Below are 25,909 nucleotides of genomic sequence, written 5' to 3' on the forward strand. Positions count from 1 at the left end.
GTCTGATTCCCGTCAACGCCTCTCGAGGCAAATCCAGCCAATGGCGTGCGACGCCTTGCTAGTGGTGGGGAAGAAAAAGGCTGGCGATTGAAAGCGGACAGAGGAAGACACACACTCACTTACCGGCATCCCCTTCAACCAAAAAAAACCCGAGAGCGCCGAATCGAGATCACGTTTACCGGCGAGAGTTTCCCCTGCAAAGACGCCCATATGGTGAGTGCTCAGCGCGGCTCGGCCCGCACGCACACCGCGTCCGTTCTCCTGCCGCCCTCGCCCTTCTCCCTCCCCGCGACGCTGTCTTTATGTTCGGCCGAGGTGAGGCGAGGGGGAGATGCTCGATGCTAACAGTTTATTTTGCAAAATTAAAAAATCCTTTTCCGAAGAAAATTCAAACGTTAAAAATAAAATAAACACCTAACCACGCTTTAATTCCATAATTGAAGTTAGCTAGTTCGCTGGCCAATTAAAACCTACTATAAAAGGTCATTTAAATCCGACGTAAATCGTGCATTTATTGCTTAATTTTCTTATTAATAAGACGAGTCGTCCTCTTCCTGTCGGTACTGGTTAGGAAATGGCATTGTGTCGTCTCTCCAATGTATCAAGTGTTTGTTGTAATACCAGTTCCACACACAATGTAAGCAGATGTGTTGTAACAATCTGACCCGCTTGCCTTTACATTGCACAACGTACACAAAACATCTACACGACAGAATACAACGCTAAGTACACTTGTACTGGTGCCAAATGCGTCCTCCAAATTGATTGACAATATTTCATTTAATTATTCGCTAATTATTGTGGTTGTGTGCGTGTGGTTCAACCGGAACGCTTGTTTCCAGTAATTTGGCCTGACACAGCAAACCGGAGCAGTTGCAAACCTCCTCTTGTATTTCAAAATCAATGCACAACTGTACCTATGGTAGTGACAGTTGTAGGCCGTGCATTTGGTACATACATAGATTGAAAAAAATGCTTGTTTTTTTCCTTCTTTTTTGTTGTTGTTGCTTGATTTGGGTTCGCATTGACACACAATTGAAGGTTTGAAAAAAAAAATGTTTTGCATGTTAATCGGCTGAATCACAGTACGTCTTGAATCGTTCACACAGTGGAGATGTAAGAGCAGGTATGTAGCTTTTTGTCATGTAACACCATTCCCCTTGTTTGCCTGCAGCTATGTAGTCGATCTAATAACACTGGATACGGAACAGCAACATATGGCACCCACAGCATGCTGGACAAATCTGTGTGCCGTTGCTCTTAATTGTCTGTGTAGTGTGTACACTACAGTGACACAAAATCACACACTGTAGCCTATGCCCTCAGCTCTCTGATCCAAGTAGGAAATGAAAAAAAACGACCATAAAGTGATCTGCCGCCACCATATGTGCGAGATCATTACAGATACAGAGCAGAAAGTATTCCCATCGCTTCACTTTCTCCAAATTTGATGTTTCAGCTATATTCGTCAATGGAATAAAATTGCTTCTCCTCAAAATTCTAAAGACAAAACCCCATAATGCCAACATGAAATAAGTTTTTTGTAATGATTGCAAATAAATGAAACACAAAAACAAAGCCCCAATCCCGCCAACAACCAATCACATAAATATAAAAGTATTTACAGCCTTTGCTCAATAATGCATTTACAGACAGCATTTACAATCTTTTTGAACATAATGCCTCAAAGGTTGGCATGGACATCTCGATTTTTAAGTCACATTAATCGAATTTAAAACTTTTTAGGACCTTTTTGAGGCCACTTAGATCGGACTTTTCAAACGTTTTAAGTGTGACTTCAATTTCAGGTTTTTAAGGCCCTTTAGCACCACTACTTAAGCTCTTTCCAATCAAATGTCTTTTTGGGATGTTTTCTTTTGTACACAGTACCTGCAAGCTAAAGGAAGTTAAAATGTAAGCTTATTTAAGACCTTTACAAGGCTGCTTGATTAAAATTGAAGACTTTTGTGTCTCATAAAAAAGCCAAAATGTTCCACTTGTATTTGCATGTTCATAGGCTGGGCATTATACTCGGTGGGGCTTGTTTTTGGGAATTCCACACCTGGAGAAGACTTATTCTGTTTCAGTTGTGAAATATTCCTACTGCACTTGATTAACATAAGGCACTTCTCAAAATCAGGTTTGTTGGTTTCAACTCAATCACATCGCTATTCTCTCCTCAATTGACATTATGATGTTTTAATCAGGAGTAAAGTAGGTTTGCATAGCTATTATCTTCAGTTTAAAAATAGCATCCAACGTCAACAGTGCTGCACGCTTGGCTGAAGTTCTATCTGAACTTTGGCAGGCTCCCCAGACAGGAAGTTGCTTCTACAAAAATGCCGCATCACTCTTCTGGGGACATGCAGGAGGTTGTCAAGTTGTAAAGAGGAAGAAGGGGGAGAAGATGTGATTACACTGTGCGACTTCTCAACTTCGAGTCAGAACGCAACTGAAGATTTAACAATTTTTTTTTTGTGGGCGTGTTTTAGCTTCATACCAGTGGTGCTGTTGTTTCTGTGCATAGCCACATAGCTGACTGGGCTGTACATGTCGAGGCCGTGATGGAATGCTGCAGTCAAACACGAGCTACATGTCCTCTTCTGCAGTCGCACTTGCATCGTTTGAACAAGAATGTGCAAATACACTAATACGCCTGCAGAAATAAACCTAAACCAATGCAAAGATTTCGCTTAAAATTTGATTTATTATACTTAAAAACAACACCTAAAAGCTATCATTCCAAGGTCTTACCACAAATGCAATAAACAAGAATGCTGTAGCTTGTTGAGGTTATCTATAATGTGGGCACGTTTAGGTCTTCGGGTGATAATCGATGAATCATACCTTTCTTTAAAGATGTGCAAATGCTCATAATTTCAATTTTAACAGTAAATATTGTCCAATTTTTGTAAACAGCGATGAAAGTGGACTGATTATCTTTGTTTTGTTAAAATAAAATAATTGCTTTTACTTTGTAAAACAATGATGAAAATGTTTGCCTATTTTATGTTTTGGAAGCTCCCAAGTTTTTGATTGCATTGGCCTTGAAAATGTCTTAAAAAGCCTTAAAAATGGCTTGAGATGCCCTTGAAAGAGTCATAAAAAGTCTACAATTTGAAATGACCTTTGAAGTACCTTCAGAAGGTCCTTAAGTCTTGAAGTGGCCTTAAGAACACCCAAAAAGGTATTACATTTGATTTAAATTCCCTCATAAATGTCCTAAATTTGACTTCCTCTAGCCTGCAGATACGAAACCTAAAAATAGCGAATCAATCCAAAATATGTCCGTCTGACTCCAAAAATACTTGAGGGTGATGTTGTTCCACTCCAGACCTGTAGGTAGCAGTAATGTGCATTCTACACTGGCTGCCAGCCTGCAATGAAAGTGCTCCTTGTTCTGCTGAAACAAAAAGCTGCTTTATTTCCATTCACTCGCCCCTCAATGGCGTCCACCAGCGGCGGCTTTGTGGTTTCTAATTTATTGGCTGAACGAATAGCGTAGCCGAGACTAGCCTAAGGAAGCGGCATGTCGTAACCACTTCCTGTCATGCCTCTGCGCCTTGCATGTACATATAAGGAAACACAAGCTGGCATGTTGGCTACCAAGTAAGGTTACTTGACAAGCATTTCCCTCTCCAGGCTACACCGGTCATCTTGTTATAAATTAGCATTCCTACTGCTAGCGTGTTAGCATGTTACAATTTAGGGCAGGGTGTAGAATCCTCAATCTATTTGCTTTAGCAACCCAAGTACAGAATGTGCTATCTTGCTAGCAGTTGGTAGATGTCTTATGTAGAAGGTGACAGCTCTGCTTGTCTCCCTTCTTCCTCCTGTGGTCACACTAATTTACATAACATTTTTTTTTCCACATGCTGTGGACTTTTCCAGCCCCGACCCAAAGACAGGCGTGTGTTCTTCATATCTGGCTTTTCCGTATGGAACTCTGCGTGAATGTGCCTGTTTTTAAACCATACCTGTTAGCGCAGCTGTGTCCTGTAGCATGTCGTCATGCTATTTGCCACCGCTTGACCCTGTCTGGCTTTTCTTAGGCTTAAGCTACCCCAAAGTGCAATGATGTAACACCTAAGATGTAATTAGCTAGATTGTGTAGTTGTACACCAGAGGTAGGATGTCACTTGCCAAGTGAGTGAAATCTATACGTCCTTTCACACAGCCTGTCAAAGTTACACTTACCATGTGACACTTGATTCCGCCTGATGTTGTGTTAAGGCAATGTGTGCTGTCCGACAGCTATTTAATACATCACACATCCTTTGGTTTGTGTGTTACATCAACATTTGCGTGTGTTTGTGTGTTGTCTGTGGTTTTTGTATACACACATGCCTGCAGGTGGAGTGGTTGTGTGTTTGTGCGCACCTGTGTTTTTTTCACCTTTGGGTGAGTGAGTGGATACTTGTGTGTGTTTGGGACCATAATTGTGAATGTGTGTAAAGTATATAGTTTTGAACTCTAGGCCATGTGAGTGCAGGTACAGATGGACTTCTACAATGTAGTTGAAACTTAAGCTGCTGTTGCTTGAATAACAGTGGCAATTTTTGAGCTAATACATATCATGCTTCACAGTAAAGAAGCTGCCCTCACTTTTTGAAAAAAATAATTCAGTCGAGTGAAACGATGATGTGATAATGTGTCACATCAGTTATATTTTAGAAGTGAAATGCCTTGTTAACCGGCTACATTTAAGTCAAATGTGTGGCAAGACTGTTTGAAAAACACGCAATTAGTTGTTTAAATGTCACTTACAGCAAATTGTTACTGTAAAGAGTGTTTTATTTGAATGAAACTTATGCCGTGTACTAGAGGGCTTTGTGTTTTTGAATATGATTTCATTCAAATAAAACACATTTTCATTACGATTAGAAGAGGTAATGTGGCATTATGAAGTAACGAAAAGGACTTAACTTTAGGTACATGTATTTTTACTCGGTCTGAAAAAAGTGCTATTAGTTGTATTAGTTACGTCCACCTGATTGTGCACGGCTGCAGTTGTGTTACGTTGAGGCCGGCAGCTTGGTGCCGACCGTCCCCTTGTTGAGTCACATGAGTGTGCAGACTTGTAGATCTTCTCCCATGGGTAAAAAAGGGAGTCGGGGGGAGGGGAAGGTTATAAGAGTTAACGTTCGGGTAAAAGTAAATCAGGCCACCATGAGAACGTTTTTTTTATTTTTCTTGAACTGATGTGTGTCTTTTAAATGCTTTCTCAGGATAACAGAAACACTGAGGAGAAACCAGTCCAGCGGTCCAAGGTAAACAGTTGTGCACGCGCATGAGTGTGTGTATGTGTGTGTGTCCTTTTTAGTGCTGAAAACACCCAATTGAACAAACTAATGTGACTGCGGGGTGAGATTGGGTTCATTCTGTTCAGTGTTCCATTGGTGCTCAGAGGACTAAATGAGCTTACGTAATAAAACCAATTTAATCAGACAAGTTAAGGCCTGCGGTTATTTACTCTTGTCCCACTTTGATGCTCCTCTGCCTTCTCGTACCAGCACAGGCTGCTCCATGTCATCAGATAATCATGTCTTCGTCTTTAGACTTTGTGAAGCAGCATGTGGCTCATTATCCAAGTTTATTTCGGAGCGTTTTGTTCCTTGTAACTGTCAGCAATTGTATCTGTCTTGTTCATTCCATGCAAGAGATAGAACAGTTAAATCCACACTTGGATGTGTAACACCCACATTTTGTGTTATGCTCCGTGGGAAGTTCAGACATGCGTGACATTGTAACAGATTTTATTTTAGCAGGTTTGAAATACATTAATTAGCAATAATGCCCCCCGCCCCCACCCCCCCATCCAAAAATAGTAACTAACTATGAAAAGTCAGCCCCTCTGCCTCCAGAAAAAATCCCATTCACCACACAATGTCCTTATGTGTTTGGTTCTGTGTGCTCAGTCCTTCAGCTTCAAGACTCAGAAGGAGGTGTGCTCGTCCTGCGAGAAGACGGTGTACCCCATGGAGCGGCTGGTAGCCGACAACCAGGTTTTCCACTCCACGTGCTTCTGCTGCAAGCACTGCAACACCAAGCTGAGGTGAAAAATGGCACTCTGTACTATTGTACTGCGTAGAAGCCTACAGAAATAGCATAATTAAATCAAATGTACAGAAACCGTTTTTGTAGAGGTTTTCTGTTTGAATTCAATGGCCGCTGAGCTACTCCTGGTGTGTGTGTGCCTTGGCCACCAGGGGCAGTATGTTAGATACATATATTGTAATTCTTTTAGATTTGATGATGAAACAAGACAGTTGCGATTAATCTGGAGTTATTAATCGCTGGTTGTGATTGGTGTTCTTCCGACCACAGCCTGGGAAGCTTTGCCGCCCTGCAAGGCGAATTCTACTGCAAGCCTCACTTCAAGCAGCTGTTCAAGAGCAAAGGCAACTATGACGAGGGCTTCGGACGTAAGCAGCACAAAGAACGCTGGGCCGCCAAGGAGACAGAAAACATAACCAAGACGGCGTGAAAACAAACAGAAAATGGTGACATCATGGCCCTCTAGCTTTTTTCTTTCTTCCCCCCAAACTGGTCGTAACTTACATCACGTTTTTTTTTTTTTCTTTCGTTTGTTCCCAGCTAGTTGATTGTGACCAAAAGCCTTCTCGGCTACAGCGAGGGGGAAATGTTACCATGCTGTAATTCTTATATTTTTTATTGTCGTTGTTACTGTTATGAATGATTTGCACCCATTTTAACCACGTCAGCCGGCACACTTTGACACACACACCACACACAGACACTCAGGTCAACTATCCAGGCTCTTTATTGGCAGTGTCACCCAAGGATTTTATACAAAAATGTTACAATAACGAACCGCAGCGGTCCCGAGCGCCTGACGGGGTATCAAACAGGGTACTGTAACGTTACCTCGCATCTTATTTAATTTTTTTTATATCATTTTATTGTATTTGTTTCATTCTCATTCTTTTTTTGAAGTGTTGACCATCTTCATTGCATGTGGTCGGTACCAGCGGGTCCCAACGGCCTTATTTTAACCACTGGATCGGCCTTTAATGTCGTAATTATCGGTTTTATTTAGTCTCAGAGCACTTGGATCACTTGTTTTGTGATTATTATCTGTAAATAGCGCTGTGGTTTTTGTGATCCGTGAACCCACTCCCCACCAATCTCCTTGAGTCAACGAAAACACATTTGTCCATCTGTCATTTAAGTCAATCCAATCATGTGAAAATCCTTTCATTACCCTCCCTAAACCCAGTGGTTGCTAACCTTTTCAATAGAAAAATCACACAGCACTTCACCTAAATGTCCTAAAATGCAAGGTGGTAGTGTAAGAGCATTTAATCTTTCTGCACGTCGCTATACGTGGCTGGCATAGATAGATGAACAAAGATACTGCCCTAACCCACCCGGCACCTGGACCTACTCCTTCATGAAGTGGTGCCCCCTCCCTAACAAGAGTAGTGCATGCTGCATGCGTGACAGCCTGTGCAGAGCGCCCCCTGCTGCTGACACGCTGGCTTGTCGAAGGAACAATAGTTAAAACCGTCTGATTTTTTTTTTTTTTTTTGGGTTTGTTTTAAATGCCTTTTTAGTCAAAAGTTGCCTCCGTTTGCGGTCTACGTTCCTATTGACCGCCAATTAAATAGGATTTTAATCTTTTGTTGTGTAAAAATAAAAACGCATTTTAGGGACTTGAGTGACATTTGAATGACTCAGTTGATTTTGTTACTGTGAATCGAGCATGCTGCGACCAATAAAACAGATAGATTTTTTTTTTTTTTCAACAAAAGCCTTAGAACTAACTATGACTACATGTCCTGATCATGCCTTTTCCAAAAGCAGACGACTCACTCCACATTCCCACTCAACCAGCAGCCCCACTCACACCTCCACAAAATAATGTATAATACTTCTAACTCTGCTGTTACATGCCTAGGTATGTATGTATGTGTGTGATGACTTTTTAATCCTTGAATGCTTTAAAATCAACATTATTGTAATTTATGTGGAAAATGCTGTCTTTTGCCTTGTCTGTTGGTTGTCACTCGCCAAGGTACAACATCTGTGAACGTCACTCGTGGTCAGGTGATGAATGACGGCAGTTTTAAAAAAAACGTTAAATCTGTCGGTTTGTTCTTGTGTAATTCTCATCTTTTGAAACATAAGCCTCTTTTTGACAATGTGATTTTTTTTTTTACGTTACACACTTGACCTGTGGTTTGAGGTGGCCTTATAAGTAAAAGAAAGCTCGGACTGAACTTTGCAGTCTGTTTCTTCCCTTGTTTTTATTTCACCTTTTATTACATTTAAAGCGGCCCTCATTCTACGCCTCAATGTTTTGAGCATTTGTCATGTTTTTTTTACATGCTTTTTTGAAGAAAAAAAATAAAAAAAATGCTGGTGTTGATTTTATTCATTTGACTCAAAAGAGTTTTACCAACTTTACAATGCTTTATAATGGAGGGTTATCAAATCTCATCATTTTGCTCTGCTCGACTCTGTGTACTTCTTGTAAGTATAATTACCTCTTAATTAGAGGGCTTTGACAAAACAAATCTCACATTTTGAAACGCAGGTGTTCTGAAATTCCTTTCTACCCATCAAGACGTCACACCAATGCACAGTGCGCACGGGCAGTACAAGTTAAAAAATATGACAAATACAGGTGAACCATGTTTGCTTTACAAACGCAAAATTAATCTATCCCTTTATTTAAATGTTTTTAAACCCTTGAAGGCAACGCTAGTGCTAATTTATAAGATACTTATAAGATAGTGAATGTGTCCGTGCATTTATTCTACAAATAATTCATATGTATTTCAGTGCTCCACTATGTAACATAAACGTAGCACATTCACGTATCTCCAAATATTTTTTTTAAGAAAACAAGCGCTATTGAATTCATGTACGTTTGAATCCATCGTTGAAATGATTTTACACCCGCATTAATCTATGTTATTTCCGAGTGCTCTTGAAGGCAACACCAGTATAACGACTGTACACATTCCAACAGTAAAACGTGATAGGCGCACACGTAAATGTACCCATTACAGTTATTTCACATACGAAATATAATTTACTCTTTCAATTTCCGAGTGTTAACGAAGGCATCACATGTTCTACGTCACTGTTGCTCCGCCCAACCCGTGGTGCGCGCCTTTGATTTCACACTATCGAAGAAGTAGCTGCGCGCTCCCGCGGTTTTACTTGTTCTCAGTTAGTGGAGAACTGCAACTCCTTTCGCGATTAACATACGCTTTTTGGACCGCAAATTGTTGTGAAACTTGGGGAACAAGGACGTAAAGGCGGCGGGCTCCTTTTCCAGGATACTTTGGAAACTATAAACGAGTTCCGGTGGTAAAATGTCTTTTTTTTTCCTCAGGAAGTTGGAGGTAGTCTCTTGGAAATGATTTTGTGCTTTGTTTTGGTCAGGTAACGTTATTATGGACTACTTGCTTCGTGCCAAGGTTTGTCACATTTTTGTCGTTAAAAGACAAAAGTTGGCCGTCGAGTCTGTCACCAACAAGCCGAAGTGCCCATGAAAGTTTGACGAGTTTTGACCCTACTAAGCTTCCCTTCCTACCTCTTTTTTTCTCCCATTGTGCTCCAAAATGGATTCCGTGAACGTCATTAATTGAACGGGACATCTTATTTGGACACCTCCCGATGTTTATCTGGAACGTATTTTGTATGTTTTCCCAACATGTCAGCCTCCGTAGCTCCTCCAAAGGAACACTTCCCTTCTAAACCACCCACGTGACCCTTTTAGTATATGTTTTTTTCTTACTATCTGGGAACTGTCAATTACAATTATCACTTTGTGTATGTGAGACCCGTGGGCCCCCTGTGGGCAACAACATGGCGCCCTACACGCATGCGCTCTGCCTGGCGGCGCGTGCCTATTAAGTAAGGATGCGCGCGCACCACCACGACGACACCTGTCATCGCGGGCAGGGGGAGGACATACTTGTGATAACTCAGGTGAGGAGATGATTGTGACGTCGTTCGTACAAATGACGCCATGACACGCCCCCCAAATTGCCTCATCAGCACTTACATGGGATAAGTAAATAAGTTAGACTGGCCAAAATGTTCACATTTTTTGGCCAACACCAATATATCGCCTGTCATAAAAGTGTAAAAATAAGTGAAACACTGAATAAATATGTGTAAATACTTAACTATGGATTAAATAAAAACTATTAAAAGACTTAACTGTTATTCAAGTTGTTACCTTCTGTGCATACCCCAAAAAGTTTTGGAACATTTTGGAGCGTAGCAGGTTGACCATTAGAGATGTGCCATGCACTACATTCAACTGCAATAAATTAACAAGATTATTGCATTGTAGTCATGCGATATGAGGGGGGCTATACTGCATAGCATCGACTTGGGAAAAACAGCCTCAGACTAAACAGCTCGGGAGAAAAGGGGGTTGTGTGAGTGTACATGTTTGTCTGTGCTTTCCCTTCTAATCCCGGCGGTCCTGGAAACGCGATACAAGGAAAATAAAGCGGGCATAGCAGAGCGGCTTGGTAGAAATGCTGCCTCTTTTGATTCCAAAATTCACCGCATTCTGCTTGGAGGCTAATGAGAATCAGGAGCGAAGGCAGCAGCAGCATCTCTCATTCTCGTAATTCTGAGCATTCCCTGAAGTAACCACCTCCAAGGCCTGTAAACGCCTTCCTCGTTGGCAGATGTGTATGCCAAGCGGTGGATGCCGCCGGCGGACGTTCCCGCCATTCCTGTGGTGGGATTACTACCCAGAACGGCTTGTTGCCACGGTTGCTGATGCCCTTTACAAGTTTTCACATAAAAAAAATAATAAACATGGAAAAAATTGTTTCCGGGGTCAAACTGTCTCCATCATAAAACTTATTAACTGTACTGGAATGTTTAGGTCAAATTTAACTATTGCAAAAAAAACAAAACAAAAAAGACAATCTGCCAAACCTTAACTTTTAATGACACACCTGATGATACTATAGTCTTCAGACAATACATGAGGTACACCAGACTAATTGCTGGCAGAAACAGTATATGACATGGTAATTGCTGGCAGTGCACCAGCTATAAGACGGCCAGCGATGTAGATTAGCAGAGATGGTAGGCTACACAAATCAGGCCAGGCTAATCATGAGCAGTGCAGCATACAATAGGATGAATTTAATTGAAGTGAGCCAAACTAATTTCTGGCAGTGCAGTAGACCATACGTTTTGCTAACGGTATGCGAAGCGAGCCAGACTAATTGTTTACAATGCAGCGGTCGAGGGTACCATGAAGTGGGCTAGGCTAATTGCTGACGAGACAGTTCATGAAAGGGTTGGACTAATCGCAACTAATTGATACAGTGCTAGCAATTAGTCCGGCTCCTTCATACTGTCTCTGCTGCACTTGCATTACAGTAAATGTAGCAGGCTAGGGTACTTGCTGGCATTTCAAGCAATTGCCATGACAAGTACAGTCTCTGCTGTACCGGTACTTCCCATTACATTACATGAAACGCTCCAGACTAATTGTTGGCAGTCTGTTGTTATCTGTTACTCAAATTTAATCAGGATTTTGGCTTCTTACGATTTTAAAAACATTGTAAGTAAGTATAAGTAAGACCCAATGCTTGTGCAAATAAAAATAGAGCAATGAACTATGATAAAATAAATATAGTTAAAAGATAAGAGAAGTTGCTTATTCCTGGTTTTAATGTGGTCAAAGATGCAATGCTGCAAAGGTGTGGATGCAGCAGAATGAAAATGCAATAGGCTTGAATTTCACATGACATTTACAAGGTCCTTTTTTACTTGACAAAAAGAATAAGGTGTTCAATAATGAATTGTTCAATGTGCAGGGATGAATAGCCACGAGGGTATGATAGTAGTTTTAAGCAATTGAGTTTGGTAGTTGAATTAATACTACGTTTTAAAATCATTGAATAATCGTTTTTATTCATCGTGATTTCAATATCAATCAAAATAACCATAATTATTTATTTTTCCGTAATCGCCCAGCCCTACTGTTGACAGGCCTGCTAAAACGTCTGTGTTATGTCGACCTACATCATATCACATTCCCGCCAGATTCGTCTTTTCTTGGCCAAGATGGCGACACTCTCGCATCCTGACCATTGTTGCACGTCTGGCTGATAACGTTTTGTCTTCTTGCATCCTCCTGGAGAAAAGCATCTCCAAAAAGCCTCATTTTGAACTCTGTCGTTGTTTTGTCTTTACTGCAGTTGGACTGGCAGTGCTTCTGAAGCTTTGAAGACCACGCCAGCGTCGCCACAATGAGTAAGTCCACCAAAATGCAGACAACGTGAAACAGACCTTTTGGGTTTTCTTCAAAAAAAATAAATAAACTGCGGCCCCCGTCGGAGCGTCTTTTCCAGACTCCGGCGGGTGAAGGATCGTGTTTCCGTGCCCTAAGAAGCTTGAGTTTTGCTTTTCCTGACTGTGATGTCGGTCCAAGCTACACAAGACCAAATGTTTGCTCTACTTGTGAGGCAAAAAAAACCTGCCTGGATATCAACCGTGGGAGAAAGCAGCTTTTTCTCGATATTGACGTAAAAGCTCTCACCATGGATTGGGAGGTTTAACTTAACCAGAGAATATCTCATTATCACCGGTAGAAAAAGAGCTGGCATGTAAAAAGTATCAATACAGCGTGTCACAACACTCACCTTGTTCTGGTGACCGGCAGACTTTTCGGTTTTGTGGGTATTAACAGAGGCAGGGCCTGTGTGAAAGTGAATAGCCAGTTTTGGGGGGCAGGGGGGGTGAAGTTTGACACTTAATAACTACAAGTTAATTCAAATGAGACAATGGTGTACCGAATGTTTGTCGCATTTGTCTCCGTCCAGATGAACGACAGGCACTCCACTCCATCATGAAGGACCTGGTTGCCCTGCAGATGACGCGGCGGCAACCCGTCCTACCGTATGATGGTGGCGGCGGTAAACTCAAGACACCCGCTCAGGCTAATAGACAGGTGGATCATCGTCAGATTGTTTTCTTTTAAATGTTTTTTTTTTCTTCTTTTAACTTAAAGCTTTGCGCTTGTTTTCTCTCAGGAGGACGTCAGGATCAAGTTTGAGTACTCAGGCGAGAGGCGGTGAGTTTGTTGACAAGCTATTATATGCATCCTCTACACTACACTGTAATTAATATAGTCAATTGCAACCCTTTTTTTTTTCTTGCGGCGGAGTGAATCATTTGCAGAATTTCACTATAGTTGGCAGTTGTTCAATGTATTTGTATATAAATGCTAAAAAGCCAATTTTACATAATATGCCCCCTTTCATTTGTGGAACATGGCATAATTTGTCGTCTTTAAAAACATTTCCAGTCAAGTTTGGAGAAGGGGGAAGGTTGTGTTTAGCTTGGGGCTGCCTGCGCAACACAAGTATAGAGTGGCGCACTTGCAGGAATTCTCCAATCTGGTCTTCTCTGGTTTTAGGATCCTCATGTTTGGCCGACCTGTGCAGTTTGACGACGTCCAGCGCAAAGTCAAGCTGGTGTTTGGGCAGCAGCTGGACCTCCATTACATGAGCAACGAGGTACGAGTCCACTGTTGTCTTTGCGCGGGTGCCTCGTTGACACCCTTTTTGCCTCCCAGCAGTTGTCCATCCCGCTGCGAGGCCAGGACGACCTGGACAAAGCCGTAGACCTGCTGGACCGAAGCGCCAACACGAAGAGCATCCGGATCCTGCTGCTCGAACAGGAACCCGACAGTGTGAGGCAACCGCACACCGGGCAGGCCTTTACAACACACTATTGCAACATTGTTGTTTCTTCACCGCACAGCACTTGTGAAAATTGACTTGCAATGGCTAACTGTGTTTGCAAGTAATACAATTTTAATGTGTTGCCAAAGCCTCTGAGCAACCTTTGTGAAAGTCGAGGCTCAGCAGAGCTTAACTTGCGAATGGTTGTTTTCAGGTAGATGTCTGTACTTTAAATGTTTGGAGGAATTTACTTTCATTTTTGAATGCTAGTCTTAATTTCAAACTATAAATAACTACATCACTTTGATGTTAAAGCTTTTTTGTTATGAAACTAGCTGTAGCTAAGAGTACTAATGTTAACTGGCTATCGCGTAATGGATAAGTGTGGTAACTTCAAATGTATTGTCTTCTGGGGGCCCGCGGAACATTAAAAAACAAGAAATTGCTTACCTGAGCAACTTCGTTGAGTGAGAGGAATCTCCAAATCCTACAGTGACTCGCTACTGCCTCCACAGGATTCAAGTGGAATCCCCACGTTTTTAAACTACCTGATCTTCATCTTACAGGTCCCTTCGCCGTCACAGCACGTGCCTTGCAAGCAGGTTCGAATCAAAGCCTCACAATCCAATGGAGACATCAGTGCTGCATACGCGTCATCGGAGCCTAGGGGGCGCCACCTGTCCACCGGTAAGCTGCTTCGCTGCCCCTTTGTAGTAGACTCGAGTCAATATGTTTTTGATATAATTTTTAATAGTGAAAAGCTGTCAAAAACCATAAAACGCACATTAGTGCTTGGGTTTTATGTCCGCAACAGACTGCTGGTGCATTTAGTTTGAACTTTTTTTTTTCCCCCCCGTTTCTCGCAGGAGGAACAGGTTCCCAGAACGCGGGGCGTAGCTCGCCACCTCCTGGCTACGTGCCGGAACGGCAGCAGAGAATCGCCCGCCAAGGTTCCTACACTAGCGTCAACAGCGAGGGCGAGTTCATCCCAGAAGGCACCGAACAGTGTGTGAGTCCCATAAATGTATTAATTACTTTTGTACATATTTTTTTATCCAGCATAAAACAATTTCAAATATAAATGTATGCTTATTTACCTCGTCTGCAAATGACCTGGCCCATCAAGATGGCATTTTCTCTCATGGAGACAGCAGACATGTTAACCCATCAAGGACGGGAGTGCACAACCGCGTTGTTGCGTCATTCTATCTTTAAAGCCAGGAGAGTGGATACGTCGGTGTCTTTTTTTTAATCCAATTCTCCGTCTCTTAGCCAATTTACTGCATCAGAATATACAGGTGACGGTGTTGCGAGACCGTGGAGGATGTTGTGGAATTTTATCGAGCCGTAGGTAGGCTAATGGCGGACACCGTCGAACGCCGGGAGCTCTGATAAGTAACGGCAGTGCTATATAGACGACGCGCACGTCCAGTGGAACCAGTCGAACGTGATATGATATGGTTTGTAGACAATGACGATATTGACGTCTTTGTAACAGAATAGAGGATGGCAATTCCCACTCAATTTTTTTTAAAATTAAAATAGTGCTTCTCTGGCACTGCACATTATTTTTACATCTTCGAGTGAAACATAATAATATATCATTTACTTGTAAATAATAATAAGCCACACGTCTAAGATCTCTAATTCTTTTGAAATTATGTTTCTGTCTGCTACAGGGGCTCAGATAGTAATTATTTTGTAAGTGTTGAATATCTGGGAAAACTTCAGATTTTCAAGGGTAATTCCAAAGGCGACCTTAGGTTTTGGGGAGCTGTTGAGCCAGGCGCTTTAGGCCTTAATGGGTTAAGACAAATATACCCCACAATAAAGTCAATTTCCCCCCTCTATATTTTAATTTAATAATCAAATATTAGTTATTTTTATTAAGTTTTTTTAATGTGGTTTATTTATTTGTATAGCACTCATTTAATTTTGTTTATATACAAGCAGTTGAAGCCCTCTTTGATAATATATAGCTTTTAACTTAATTATGCTATTTCAACAGTTGAATTTATGCTGTGTGATGAGTTTGAGTGTTGTAGGAATGTTGTTTTCTTTCCCATGCAGGTTCTGGATTCCTGGAGCAGTGCCGAAAACTCTGTGTCTGGAAGCTGTCAGTCTCTGGACAGTAACTCAGACAGGTTGGCATTCCTTAACGCCACTGTAGATATATATTGAAAGTTTATTTCAAACATGAAGTACAAAGAACTAAATCAATGAAAAATCACCTCATGTTCTTGCTTGGTTTTAAGTCACTTAAATTAACACAATAAAAAAGACCCCATATTCTTGCTTTGTTTTGAGTCACTTAAAATAACAACATTGAAACAGTATGACAAAAAGCGACAAAAGCTCCTTTTTTGGAGTGTCTAAAAAGAAGCTAAAGAAAAAGCAAAACACAAGCAGCGTTATTCCTGAGTTACACGCTAATCTCAGGTTTAGCACGACATGCTAACACCATGCATAACGACTGTTGAAACACTGATATATAATGCGTCTTTTAGCGTGATCCGTACGTGTTTGTTAATTTCACTGGGAGAAAAAGGTTTTAAGCCTTGGCGGAGGTCTTCATATTTTGTGCTTTGTGCGTAACGCTTCTGTTCCGGCAGCCCCTCCATGAGGAAGTCTCGTATGCACCGAGCCAAGAGTTATCCTGACAACAGACAAGAGTTCTCAGGTGAGAAGCCGCACATGATAAGTCCCTTTCAGGCTGTCCATTCAAGTGCTGCCCCTCATTTTTCAGTTTTTAAAATGTATTTTATTAGCTTATTGATTAATTTATTTACTTTAAATACATCCTAATAGTTACACCTTTTTACAGACTGTATACAATACGTTATTTTATTTTTTGGGGGGGGGGGATTAGTACATGTAACAATTGTTGTTAGTTTCATTTATGTTTAGTTATTGTTAATAATAAAATGGGAAATGGTAAAAAATAAAAAAAAAATAAAGCAATTTAGAAATGTTTTATGATATGACTGGGTCATCTGTTTATGAAATAAATAATTTTACATATACAATACATTTAACAATTTGTATTTTATTGAAAAAATTGTTAATGTATTTATTGTTTTATTAATGACTGATTCTTTTATTGTAAAAATAAAATGGTGAAAAACAATTTTAAATTTGGAGGACATTTAACATTTTTTGTTTTATTAGATAATTGGTTAACTTTATTGTAAATAAAAAAATGAAAAAATAGTGTCTTAAATTGCATAAGAAAAAAACTGAATTATTTTATTACTAAAATAAAAAAAGTGACATGTTCAATTATTTTTTTAACATTGTATGCAAATCAGCTGGCACAATTGTCTGTTTTAAAAACCAAATGTTTGTTTTAATTCCCTTTCCACTTTGCTTCCAGACAGGGAGAACCACGTCTATGACCGCATAGTCGGCAAGGGGGGCTCGTACCCTCGCCGCTACCACATCTCGTTGCATCACAAGGACCTCAGCGAAGGTAACATCACCACGTCATACGGCAGCACTTCATTCAAATCGCTTCATTTTTATTATTTCTCGCCGTCAGGGAGGCGCACCTTTCCGCGCATCCGCCGCCCTCAGGGGAACCTCTTCACCCTTGTGCCTTCACGCCGCTCGCTCAACGGCAGCGAAGAAAGCATCGGCAGCTGGCAGCTGGTGGACACCCAGGGCAGACTCCGGCCACAGGAACGCCCCATTGCCAATAAATGTACGTATGACATCGTCATGCTGTTAAAACAAAATGGAAAACGGGCTTTGTGTTGGTTTTCCCAGCGCCCAGTGCACCTGTGTCCTGGCGGCGGGGCAAGCTCCTGGGCCAGGGGGCGTTTGGACGAGTGTACCTGTGCTACGATGTGGACACGGGACGGGAGCTAGCCGCCAAGCAGGTCCAGTTCGATCCCGACAGTCTCGAGACAAGCAAGGTGAGAAAAGAATTTTTACATTTGTATGACTGTTGTGTTTGTGCAATCCAAAAACATTTTTGGTACTTGTTATTCCCATAACAAAAAGGTGACAATAGAATCATCAAGCTAATGTTATTGTTAGCTTTAATCAAGCTGTAAATTTGATTGAATTTTTGAATTGAAGAACTTTTGAATTCTCTCACGTCTTTGGTACAAATCATTGATTTTGGTAAAGTTATTCAGTCTTGTCTTCTTGCTTTTAAATGTTTTCATTTCCTGTTTTGGGACAAAAGCTAAACAGGTCAGTCCCCATTGTCCGGCCATCCTCTTTGCCTCCAGGTCCAAATATTCGCCATGATTCAATGATTTGTCATCTTGTCATGGTCTGGGTTGTTTCAACCTTTGCTGTGCTCCCTGCAGGAGGTCAGCGCCTTGGAATGCGAAATCCAGCTGCTGAAGAACCTTCACCACGAGCGCATCGTGCAGTACTACGGCTGTCTGAGGGACCACAACGAGAGGACCCTTACCATCTTCATGGAGTACATGCCCGGGGTGAGTTTAACGTCCGTTTTTGGATCACATAGCGAATGTTTCAACTAGAGATAATCGGATAAGTGGTGCAGAAAATGGAAATGGAAAGCAAATATTCATCTGTGTGTTCCTGAGCCAACTTGCAGGCTTGTCCGAAACGTAGCAAGATAAAGACGACATGTGGAGATATGTTTTAAGCAGCAGAAACATTTGCTGGGAAGTGATTTAGTTTCTTTCTGATGTTTCTTCCTTCCTTACATCCCTTTCCAAGTTGTGCTCCGTGAGGAATCGACATTGGCCAAGACCAACAGATTCTGATTTTTAATCCCAGGATTGTGAAAACCATCATTAGAACACGCACACAATTGTACTTGTTGCTTGTACTTCGTAGAAGAAAAAGATGCCAAAGCACTAATCCCCGTAGCAGGGTATTCTTTTGGCACTGATATATCACCCCCTATCTTGGGCAATAATTACCAAGGTTCAACACACAATGGCCTGCCAGAGGTTTTTAGTTCCAGTGGTCAAAAGGTGCCTTTTAAAACCTTTCGACCTACAGTTCCAAGAACTTAATTGACCATAAGGTGCAAATGAGATCATTGGCTGCTGGTCATTAGAGGGTGCTAGGGTGCCACCCCTCCACACACGGTGGTCACCACATAAAAAAAAAAAAAAACAATCAAATAAATAATAAAATACAAATATTAGGATAAATTGTATATAGATAATGAGGAGTAAAGTTGTTTTGTTCATCTGAGTTGTCTGATTCCGTGATGCATTTTGGTCTCGGTGTACAAATCTTTACCCATTGAATCTCATGAAAAAGTCTGATTGCTCTCAGGGTTCTGTCAAAGACCAGTTGAAGGCTTACGGGGCGCTGACGGAGAGCGTGACCCGAAAGTACACCCGTCAGATCTTGGAGGGGATGACCTACCTCCATAGCAACATGATCGTGCACAGGGACATCAAAGGTAAGCCATTTTGGTTCACAGCAGAGGTGGGAGGAAGTCACACACGTACCATAACAAAGTCTCTAGTCTTAACCTTCAAATTTTAAGCAAGTACTGCGGCAAAAAACAAATCAAGTCAAGTCCGTACTAAATTTCAAGCAAGACAAGTCAAGTCATATCTGACGCTACCGTGATGCCGCACTCGAATAAAAAAAAAAAATTTTTTTTTAATTGATTTGAGGCATTCCGCCGTCGCACCTTCCTATCACATACACAATGAATGGCTTTGACGACAAGTTGCTGCTCATTGCTAATTTCAGTCAGTAACAAAAGGCCATTACTGTGTCTCTGAGTCGTGAAACTTGCTTGTTACATTTTGCTTTTTCACACTTTTTCAACTCCCTCAATATTTGCTTCATGGGGAAAAAATCATTTTCTTTCAAAAAGCAAACAAATGGCACACTATGTTGAAAATGCCAATTTTCAAATGTAAACATGCCTGATTTGTGAAGTCTTGTCGTTCAAGTGTACTCCAAATGGAGTCTTCCATAAATTCTATCCAAGCAAGTGCTAAGTCTGCTTCAGTCTGTATGTACATTTGATTTTTAGGGGCCAACATTCTGCGGGACTCTGAGGGCAACGTCAAGCTGGGCGACTTCGGGGCCAGTAAACGTCTGCAAACCATCTGTATGTCCGGGACCGGCATACGCTCGGTGACGGGCACCCCCTACTGGATGAGCCCTGAAGTCATCAGCGGGGAAGGCTACGGCAGGAAGGCCGACGTCTGGTGAGTCCACAAATGGCTTCAAGCCTGAATGAAGCTTTTAAAATAGGGCTTTCAAACAAAAGTACCAGGGTGTTTGTCTTTCTAGGAGTCTGGGCTGCACGGTGGTGGAGATGCTGACGGAGAAACCCCCGTGGGCCGAGTACGAGGCCATGGCGGCCATCTTCAAGATCGCCACGCAGCCTACCAAGCCTCTGCTGCCGGCACGCACCTCCGAGGAGGCGCACGACTTTGTCCGCCGCATCTTTGTGGAGGCCGCGCGACGGCCCAGTGCCGAGGAGCTGCTCAGACACCCTTTCTCGCACGGCTAACCTGGATGGAGCACGTAGTGTGTAGCAAAGGTGCAGGTTAAGTATGGAAAACAAATGCTGTTAGCTGGTTCTTCTTCAGTAAGCTAGGAATGTGAAGGCCACGTTCTTAGCAGCCTTCATGAGTTGGCGCGGAGTGATGATGTCATTGGCCCTCTTCAGGTTGAAACGTGTTCCACTGCAGTGACACGCACCCGACCGCTGAATTTAAAAAGTCTCCTTTAAAATTCAGTACACCGTGTGGACAAAAGTATTGAGATGGATTGAGTTTAGGATTTCCCTCCACAATTAGGGTTCCATGCCAGGGTTAGTGTTTCAAACAAGGCTTAGGGTTATTGTTTTAAAGTAGGCTTTCAAATTAGCTTTTCAAGCCTAAGTTGGGTTTTCAGTTTGGCTGTCCAGGATTTTCTATGACTTAATTGAAGTGTGTCCCAAAACATTTGTCCACATAGTTGTTGGCATACCGTACTGTAAGATCTTTTAAAGTTGTCGTTGTTTATTAAGGAAGGAAACGTAAGTTGATGAGTTTGTTTCAGTAAATGTGTCGTTAAGCATCGTGCCCTATTGATCGCTGCATGATTGATTGATTGATTGTGTTTCAGGGCTTGTGTAGTGATGGAGAAGGCAGTAGGTTGTTTGAGCCATGTCACCAGGAAGTGACTGTTGTTGCCTTTGTTGCTGGATGCAGTGTGCAACATCACCACTTGAGGCTGTCAAATCCTCTTTCTGGGGGCCTAAATGAGAGGCTGATGATTGATAGGTTTAGTTTAGTGTTTAAAAAAACAAAGGCCTAAAGAACAAAGCTTTAACAGTCCATTGTTATCTAATCAGATGCACTTTTTAAAAAAAAAAATGAATGTGATCAATTAGATTTATATTGACGTCAAATGTGATTATATTTATTTTATTTTTTTTTTTATTTATGCCCCTGTGCCACTTCACTTGGAATTTATATTTTTTTATATATTTTTATACTCCAGTTGGTGTTGTTCTTGACAGTGAATGTGTAGGAAGCAGCTGGTTTTGCAAACGTGCTCAAAACAATATCACTTTTTGTTTTTTATTTACACGCAGGAAACAAACTCTGGCTGGCCGGGTTCTGTTTGGGGGCGCAGACAAAAAATTTTATTCGACCTTTAGGTGACAATCTAATGACATTGTTTAAAAATAGACATTTAAAATGACTTTTTTTTTTCTTGATTTTCAGATCTCATTAAAGAGCATGTGGAGGTTTGTTGGTTGAGCCAAATTACGACTTTGTTCACCATGGGCGGCATCCGTGTACTGGCCGCAGCATTAGGTACACCTGCAACATATAACATTGTTTCTTCTTTTTATTTTCTTCCTACATAAGCTATCTACAACCACAATGACAGAAAACACAATAACCAAACAATATTTTGTTGGACCAATATTTAAACAAAGTATGAAGTATATAAGAAAACATGTGTACATATACAACATAATATAGAGAGATGGATTTATTTACGCACAGATATTAGATTTATATACATTTGTATAAAGAATTTGATTTGAATAAATACATAAAAGGTATATACAGTCTAATACATTTGTATTAGAATGTATCTTAAAATGTGTATTGTATTTTTATTTTATATCAAAATATAATCTGCATTGTGTTAATTTTTTATTGTTGTGGTTTGTAATACTGAGAACTGTTTCTAATGTTTGGTTAAACAATTGCCCCCATGCCCCCAACACAATTCATATATTGGGAGTCATTTGCAGGTGTACCTAATGTTTTGCCTAATGGGGAAGCTAAATGCTGAAATGCTTGGGGAAAAAAGCTGGGTGAACAAACGAGCATGAGCTAGTTAAACGTCTCTATATGGTCTTCTTGTATGTTTCTGTTTATATACGTTGTATCGTGACGGGACTTGCAGTGCAACGTCAAAATGTATTTTACAGAAAGCAGAGTTTAATTACTTTTATGTCTTTTTGTACACAAAGACACAAAGTGCCTTTTAGAATAAAATTAATAGTTTTGCAAAATTCCTAAATGTGTCCTATTGTATTTTTGATGACATGAAAGTGAGCTGCAACGTTTACAAGGACCGAAACGTTTCGGAGTCCTTTCAGGTGAGACGAACAAGTGCGGCTGCGTGACATGACAAGTTTGGGTTAAGGTTTGAAAAACGAGGGTTAGGGTTTTAACCCTGTATTGGAGTTTCAAGACAGCTTTGGCGTTTTACTCTGAGTTGAGTTATAAGGTTTCAAGCCAGGGTTAGGGTTTCAATATTGGTTTTAACCCAGTGTTCGTCTTTCAAAGTAGGTTTTCAAGCCCGGGTTTGAGTTCCAAACAATGTTAAGGAATTCAAGTTAGTCAAGACAATTATGGCTTAAATAGGGTTTCAAGCCAAAATAAGGATCCCAAGCCTGAGTCAGGCTTTCAATAGTAAATCATTCAAACTCTACAGTACACTTTGTGTGTGTCATGTGACTGTTGGTTTTTTTTTCTCTGCGGAATTGTGCTGACTGAGACTGACATTAAAATCTAAAACCCTAACCCTTGTTTAGAACCATCATTTGAAACTCCAATTCTGGGTTGAAACTCTTATTTGAAACACTAATACAGATTTGACATCCTAATTTATTTCTTTAAAGCCCTAACTCTGTCTTAAAACTCAATTTTCCCGACCTTACTTCTTAATCCCTGTTTGAAAATCTAATTTGAAGCCCTACTTTGAAGCCCTGACCCTATCTTAGAAACCTTATTGAAACCCTAAGTTGAAGCCATCACTCTTCTTATAGTATGTCCTTTTTTTTTTTTTTGTCCCTTTCACCACCAGCCAGACCACTTCCCCACCACCCCCCTACGCGCACACACACACTTCCTAACCCTCCCTCAGGCCCACCCTGCGCGTCTCTCCCTACTCCCTCCCAGACCCCATAATAGCCCCACTTGTACTCGAGTTCCCCTAGGCTGTCCATCATGGAGAGCAAGGTGCAGTACAGGATGCGTTTCAAAGCGTCCAGCGGCACCTCGGGGGTGCGTGTCGGGATACTCCCCCGGCAAGGGACCCCTCGTGCCTTCCGTGTACCCCCCACCCACCGGCTGGACTTCTCCGCCGACTCGGCGCTGGCGGCCCGCTGCAAGGAGACGCGCACAAGCGAGAAGATGGAGATGACGGACCTGAACCGCCGCCTGGCAGGTTTCCTGGAGAAGGTTCGAGTTGTCGAGCGGCAGAACAAGCGGCTGGCGGCCCAGTTGGAGGGGAGCGGTGACAGGGGGCCCGGCCGGGCGGAGGACATGTTGCGGGCGCAGATGAGAGAGCTGAGGAGGCGAGCGGATGAGCTCGGCGCAGACAAGAACCGCCTGGAGGTGGATACGGGCAACATGGAGGCGGATGTGGACACACTTAAAAACAGGTGGGAAGAGAAACTCTTAAATTACTCTATTTTCATTCCATCACTATATAATAAAGCATGGTACAAAAATCCTTATTTAAACCCATAACCATGACTTGCATCCTTAATTTCAAATCTTAAACCCAGGGCTTCAAATACGCATTTATTTAAATCAAAATCATTTGTTGTATGCAAAATAAATGTAGTAATGTACCATTAGATGTTGTGAAATTCCATGATAATTTCATAAATATGTAAAGCCATAAATTCTAATAAATTAAATAGATTGCTAATATGCTATGTGGTGTGTTAATTTTTAAATCAATTTTAAAAATGTTTTGGGGGGAGAATGTGTAGAAATTTTTCTTCCTTTTTTATGTATTTGTGTGTGAAATTATATGCAGATTTGTTTTACTCTCACACCGGTTGGAATGCGGAGCCCCCCCACCAAACCCCCCTTTCCCCTTTTACAAACCTGTTGATCCCTGACTGGACCGCCCCGTTGCCACTGAACCAATGTGGAGGAATGAGTGGCGCACAACAATGCGGGCCCCCTCAGAGCCCCCAACTCTACAAAAGAGACCATAAAGCTGTTATTTTGATGTCGGTGTCTAAGCGTGCATTTTCCTCCTCACTCCTGCTCTGAAATCTGCCAGTCCAAAACTAAAACTGCTTTTGTCTTTTGACACCCTGAACTGTGTACAGTGTACACGATATTTTCAAAAGTATTGGGACGCCTACGGGGAGACAAAGGTGACCACACTGCGCAATACTTTTGTCCATATATTGCAGCCATCCTTGAGCACAATATGCTAAAAAAAAATTGGGTCACATGGTCATCTTTTTTTTTTTTTGGGCCAATATGTGTCCTAATACTTTTGATTGGGTCACATGCTCACTTTTCACCTCCTGTAGGTGTTCCAACACTTTTGGCCAGATGGTGTATCCCTTCGCGTATGTGATATGGATAAATTTATCGGTCCACGTGGTCACTTTTCGCTCCCAGTACTTTTGAACACATTGTCTGCACTGATAGATACAGTGTATAAAGCATTATAAGTTTGTCTTTTTTTACCATTTACATCTTGAATTACATCTGCTTTGCTCAGGTTGCAAGACGAGCTGGCCCTGCGACAAGACGCAGAGAACAAACTCATCGCCTTCAGACAGGTCGTTACGCATTTTATATGACGTCTTATTATTATTTATGGATAAATGTGCCTGGTTACTGGTGACACAGGATGTGGATGAAGCAACCCTCAAGCGCATCCAACTGGAGAGGAAGGTGGAGACCCTGCAGGATGAGATGAACTTCCTGAAGAAGATCCACGAGGAGGTAGTAATGGGAATGCAGCAACTCCCCCAGTTATGATAGGGTATACGTTCCACAAATAAGTAATATAATATCAATATAATAATATCTGTTTCCTGCTTCCTTAGGAGCTTCATGAGCTGCAGGATCAGATCCTGATCCAGCAGGTGCATGTGGACGCGGATCTGTCCAAACCAGACCTGACCGCAGCACTGAAGGACATCCGGGTTCTCTATGAGAACATGGCCTCCTCCAACATACATGACATAGAGAAGTGGTACCGCTCCAAGGTCAGATAAAACACACACAAACATATATCACAGGCATTGACAAACAGCTGTTTGCTCGCAGTTTGCCGACCTGACAGATGCAACTCGACGGAACGCTCAGGCCTTACGCCAGGCCAAGCGGGAGGCCAGTGAGTACCGACGTGGGGTCCAAGTGGTCACCTGCGACCTGGAACTCCTCCGCAGAACTGTGAGTCGCACTGTGACAAGATTTCACAAAAATAACAGTCCGTCAAAAATGCTGAGTCACCCTCAAGCACCTTCAAATGAGAGTAAAACAGAATAACTTTGTCAAAGTTCACCTCAACCATTTCGATTCGTCTTCTACTGGGGATCCACCACAAAATGTTATGTTGTCACCAAATTGTGTATTTGACCCAAAAAAGTGAGCTTTCTCAAAACCTTCCAGAACAAGACCCTGGAATGTCAACTCGGGGAGATGGACGACCGCTTCTCTGCCGCATCGGCCGCCTACCGGGACGCGGCGAGCCGCCTGGAGGACGAACAGCCCGAGTTGAAGGAGCAGATGGGCCGACGTGTCCGCGAGTACCGAAACCTCCTCCACGTCAAGCTGGCCCTGGAAATGGAGATCACCGCCTATACGAAGTTGCTGGAAGGGCAGGAGAGCAGGTGGGGAGTGTCATCGAACAAACCCCAAAATATGCTTGGCTATTTGCATATTTATTCATGACTACCGGATTTATTTACTTTCAGGATCGCCATTCCAGTTCACAGATTCTCCAACATGCACTTTAAAGGGATTAAAACA

At 41.8% G+C, this 25,909-nt stretch overlaps 3 protein-coding genes across 5 annotated transcripts in view; all 3 read left to right on the top strand.

Annotated features, from left to right (window-relative positions):
* Positions 1-15: 15 nt before the first annotated feature.
* limd2 (LIM domain containing 2) lies at positions 16-8,397 on the top strand. The gene is made up of 4 exons (XM_086056500.1): positions 16-213; positions 5,229-5,270; positions 5,919-6,055; positions 6,328-8,397. The coding sequence occupies exons 1-4, from the start codon at positions 211-213 to the stop codon at positions 6,485-6,487; spliced, it is 342 nt and encodes a 113-aa protein (XP_085912626.1). The 5' UTR covers positions 16-210; the 3' UTR covers positions 6,488-8,397.
* Positions 8,398-9,144: 747 nt separating this feature from the next.
* Positions 9,145-22,185, top strand: map3k3 (mitogen-activated protein kinase kinase kinase 3). Of its 2 annotated transcripts, none has more exons than XM_086056115.1 (17): positions 9,145-9,966; positions 12,216-12,270; positions 12,840-12,967; positions 13,050-13,090; positions 13,436-13,535; positions 13,595-13,711; positions 14,270-14,390; positions 14,570-14,712; positions 15,774-15,847; positions 16,316-16,383; positions 17,077-17,172; positions 17,242-17,403; positions 17,469-17,617; positions 18,020-18,151; positions 18,972-19,101; positions 19,690-19,867; positions 19,953-22,185. In XM_086056115.1, exons 2-17 carry the CDS (start codon positions 12,267-12,269, stop codon positions 20,173-20,175), a joined length of 1,866 nt encoding a protein of 621 aa, XP_085912241.1. In that variant the 5' UTR covers positions 9,145-9,966; positions 12,216-12,266; the 3' UTR covers positions 20,176-22,185. The 2 variants fall into 2 exon arrangements, with proteins under 2 accessions (XP_085912241.1, XP_085912242.1); XM_086056116.1 differs by having other exon boundaries at positions 13,598-13,711.
* A 144-nt stretch (positions 22,186-22,329) lies between these two features.
* Positions 22,330-25,909, top strand: part of gfap (glial fibrillary acidic protein) — a 4,740-nt gene continuing 1,160 nt past the window's right edge. The window contains exons 1-7 of one of the 2 annotated variants that reach the window (XM_086056117.1): positions 22,330-23,562; positions 24,651-24,711; positions 24,782-24,877; positions 24,982-25,143; positions 25,205-25,330; positions 25,550-25,770; positions 25,855-25,909. The exon at positions 25,855-25,909 is cut by the window's right edge and continues 389 nt beyond it. In XM_086056117.1, the coding sequence (XP_085912243.1) occupies positions 23,126-23,562; positions 24,651-24,711; positions 24,782-24,877; positions 24,982-25,143; positions 25,205-25,330; positions 25,550-25,770; positions 25,855-25,909 (1,158 nt within the window). In that variant the 5' untranslated portion in view covers positions 22,330-23,125. The remainder of the gene's footprint in view (positions 23,563-24,650; positions 24,712-24,781; positions 24,878-24,981; positions 25,144-25,204; positions 25,331-25,549; positions 25,771-25,854) is intronic. The other variant, XM_086056118.1, reaches the window with a different exon arrangement.

This window comes from Filicampus tigris, chromosome 16 (genome assembly GCF_054856515.1).
Source record: "Filicampus tigris isolate MCC_2025a chromosome 16, RoL_Ftig_1.0, whole genome shotgun sequence".
Taxonomy (NCBI): Eukaryota; Metazoa; Chordata; class Actinopteri; order Syngnathiformes; family Syngnathidae; genus Filicampus; species Filicampus tigris.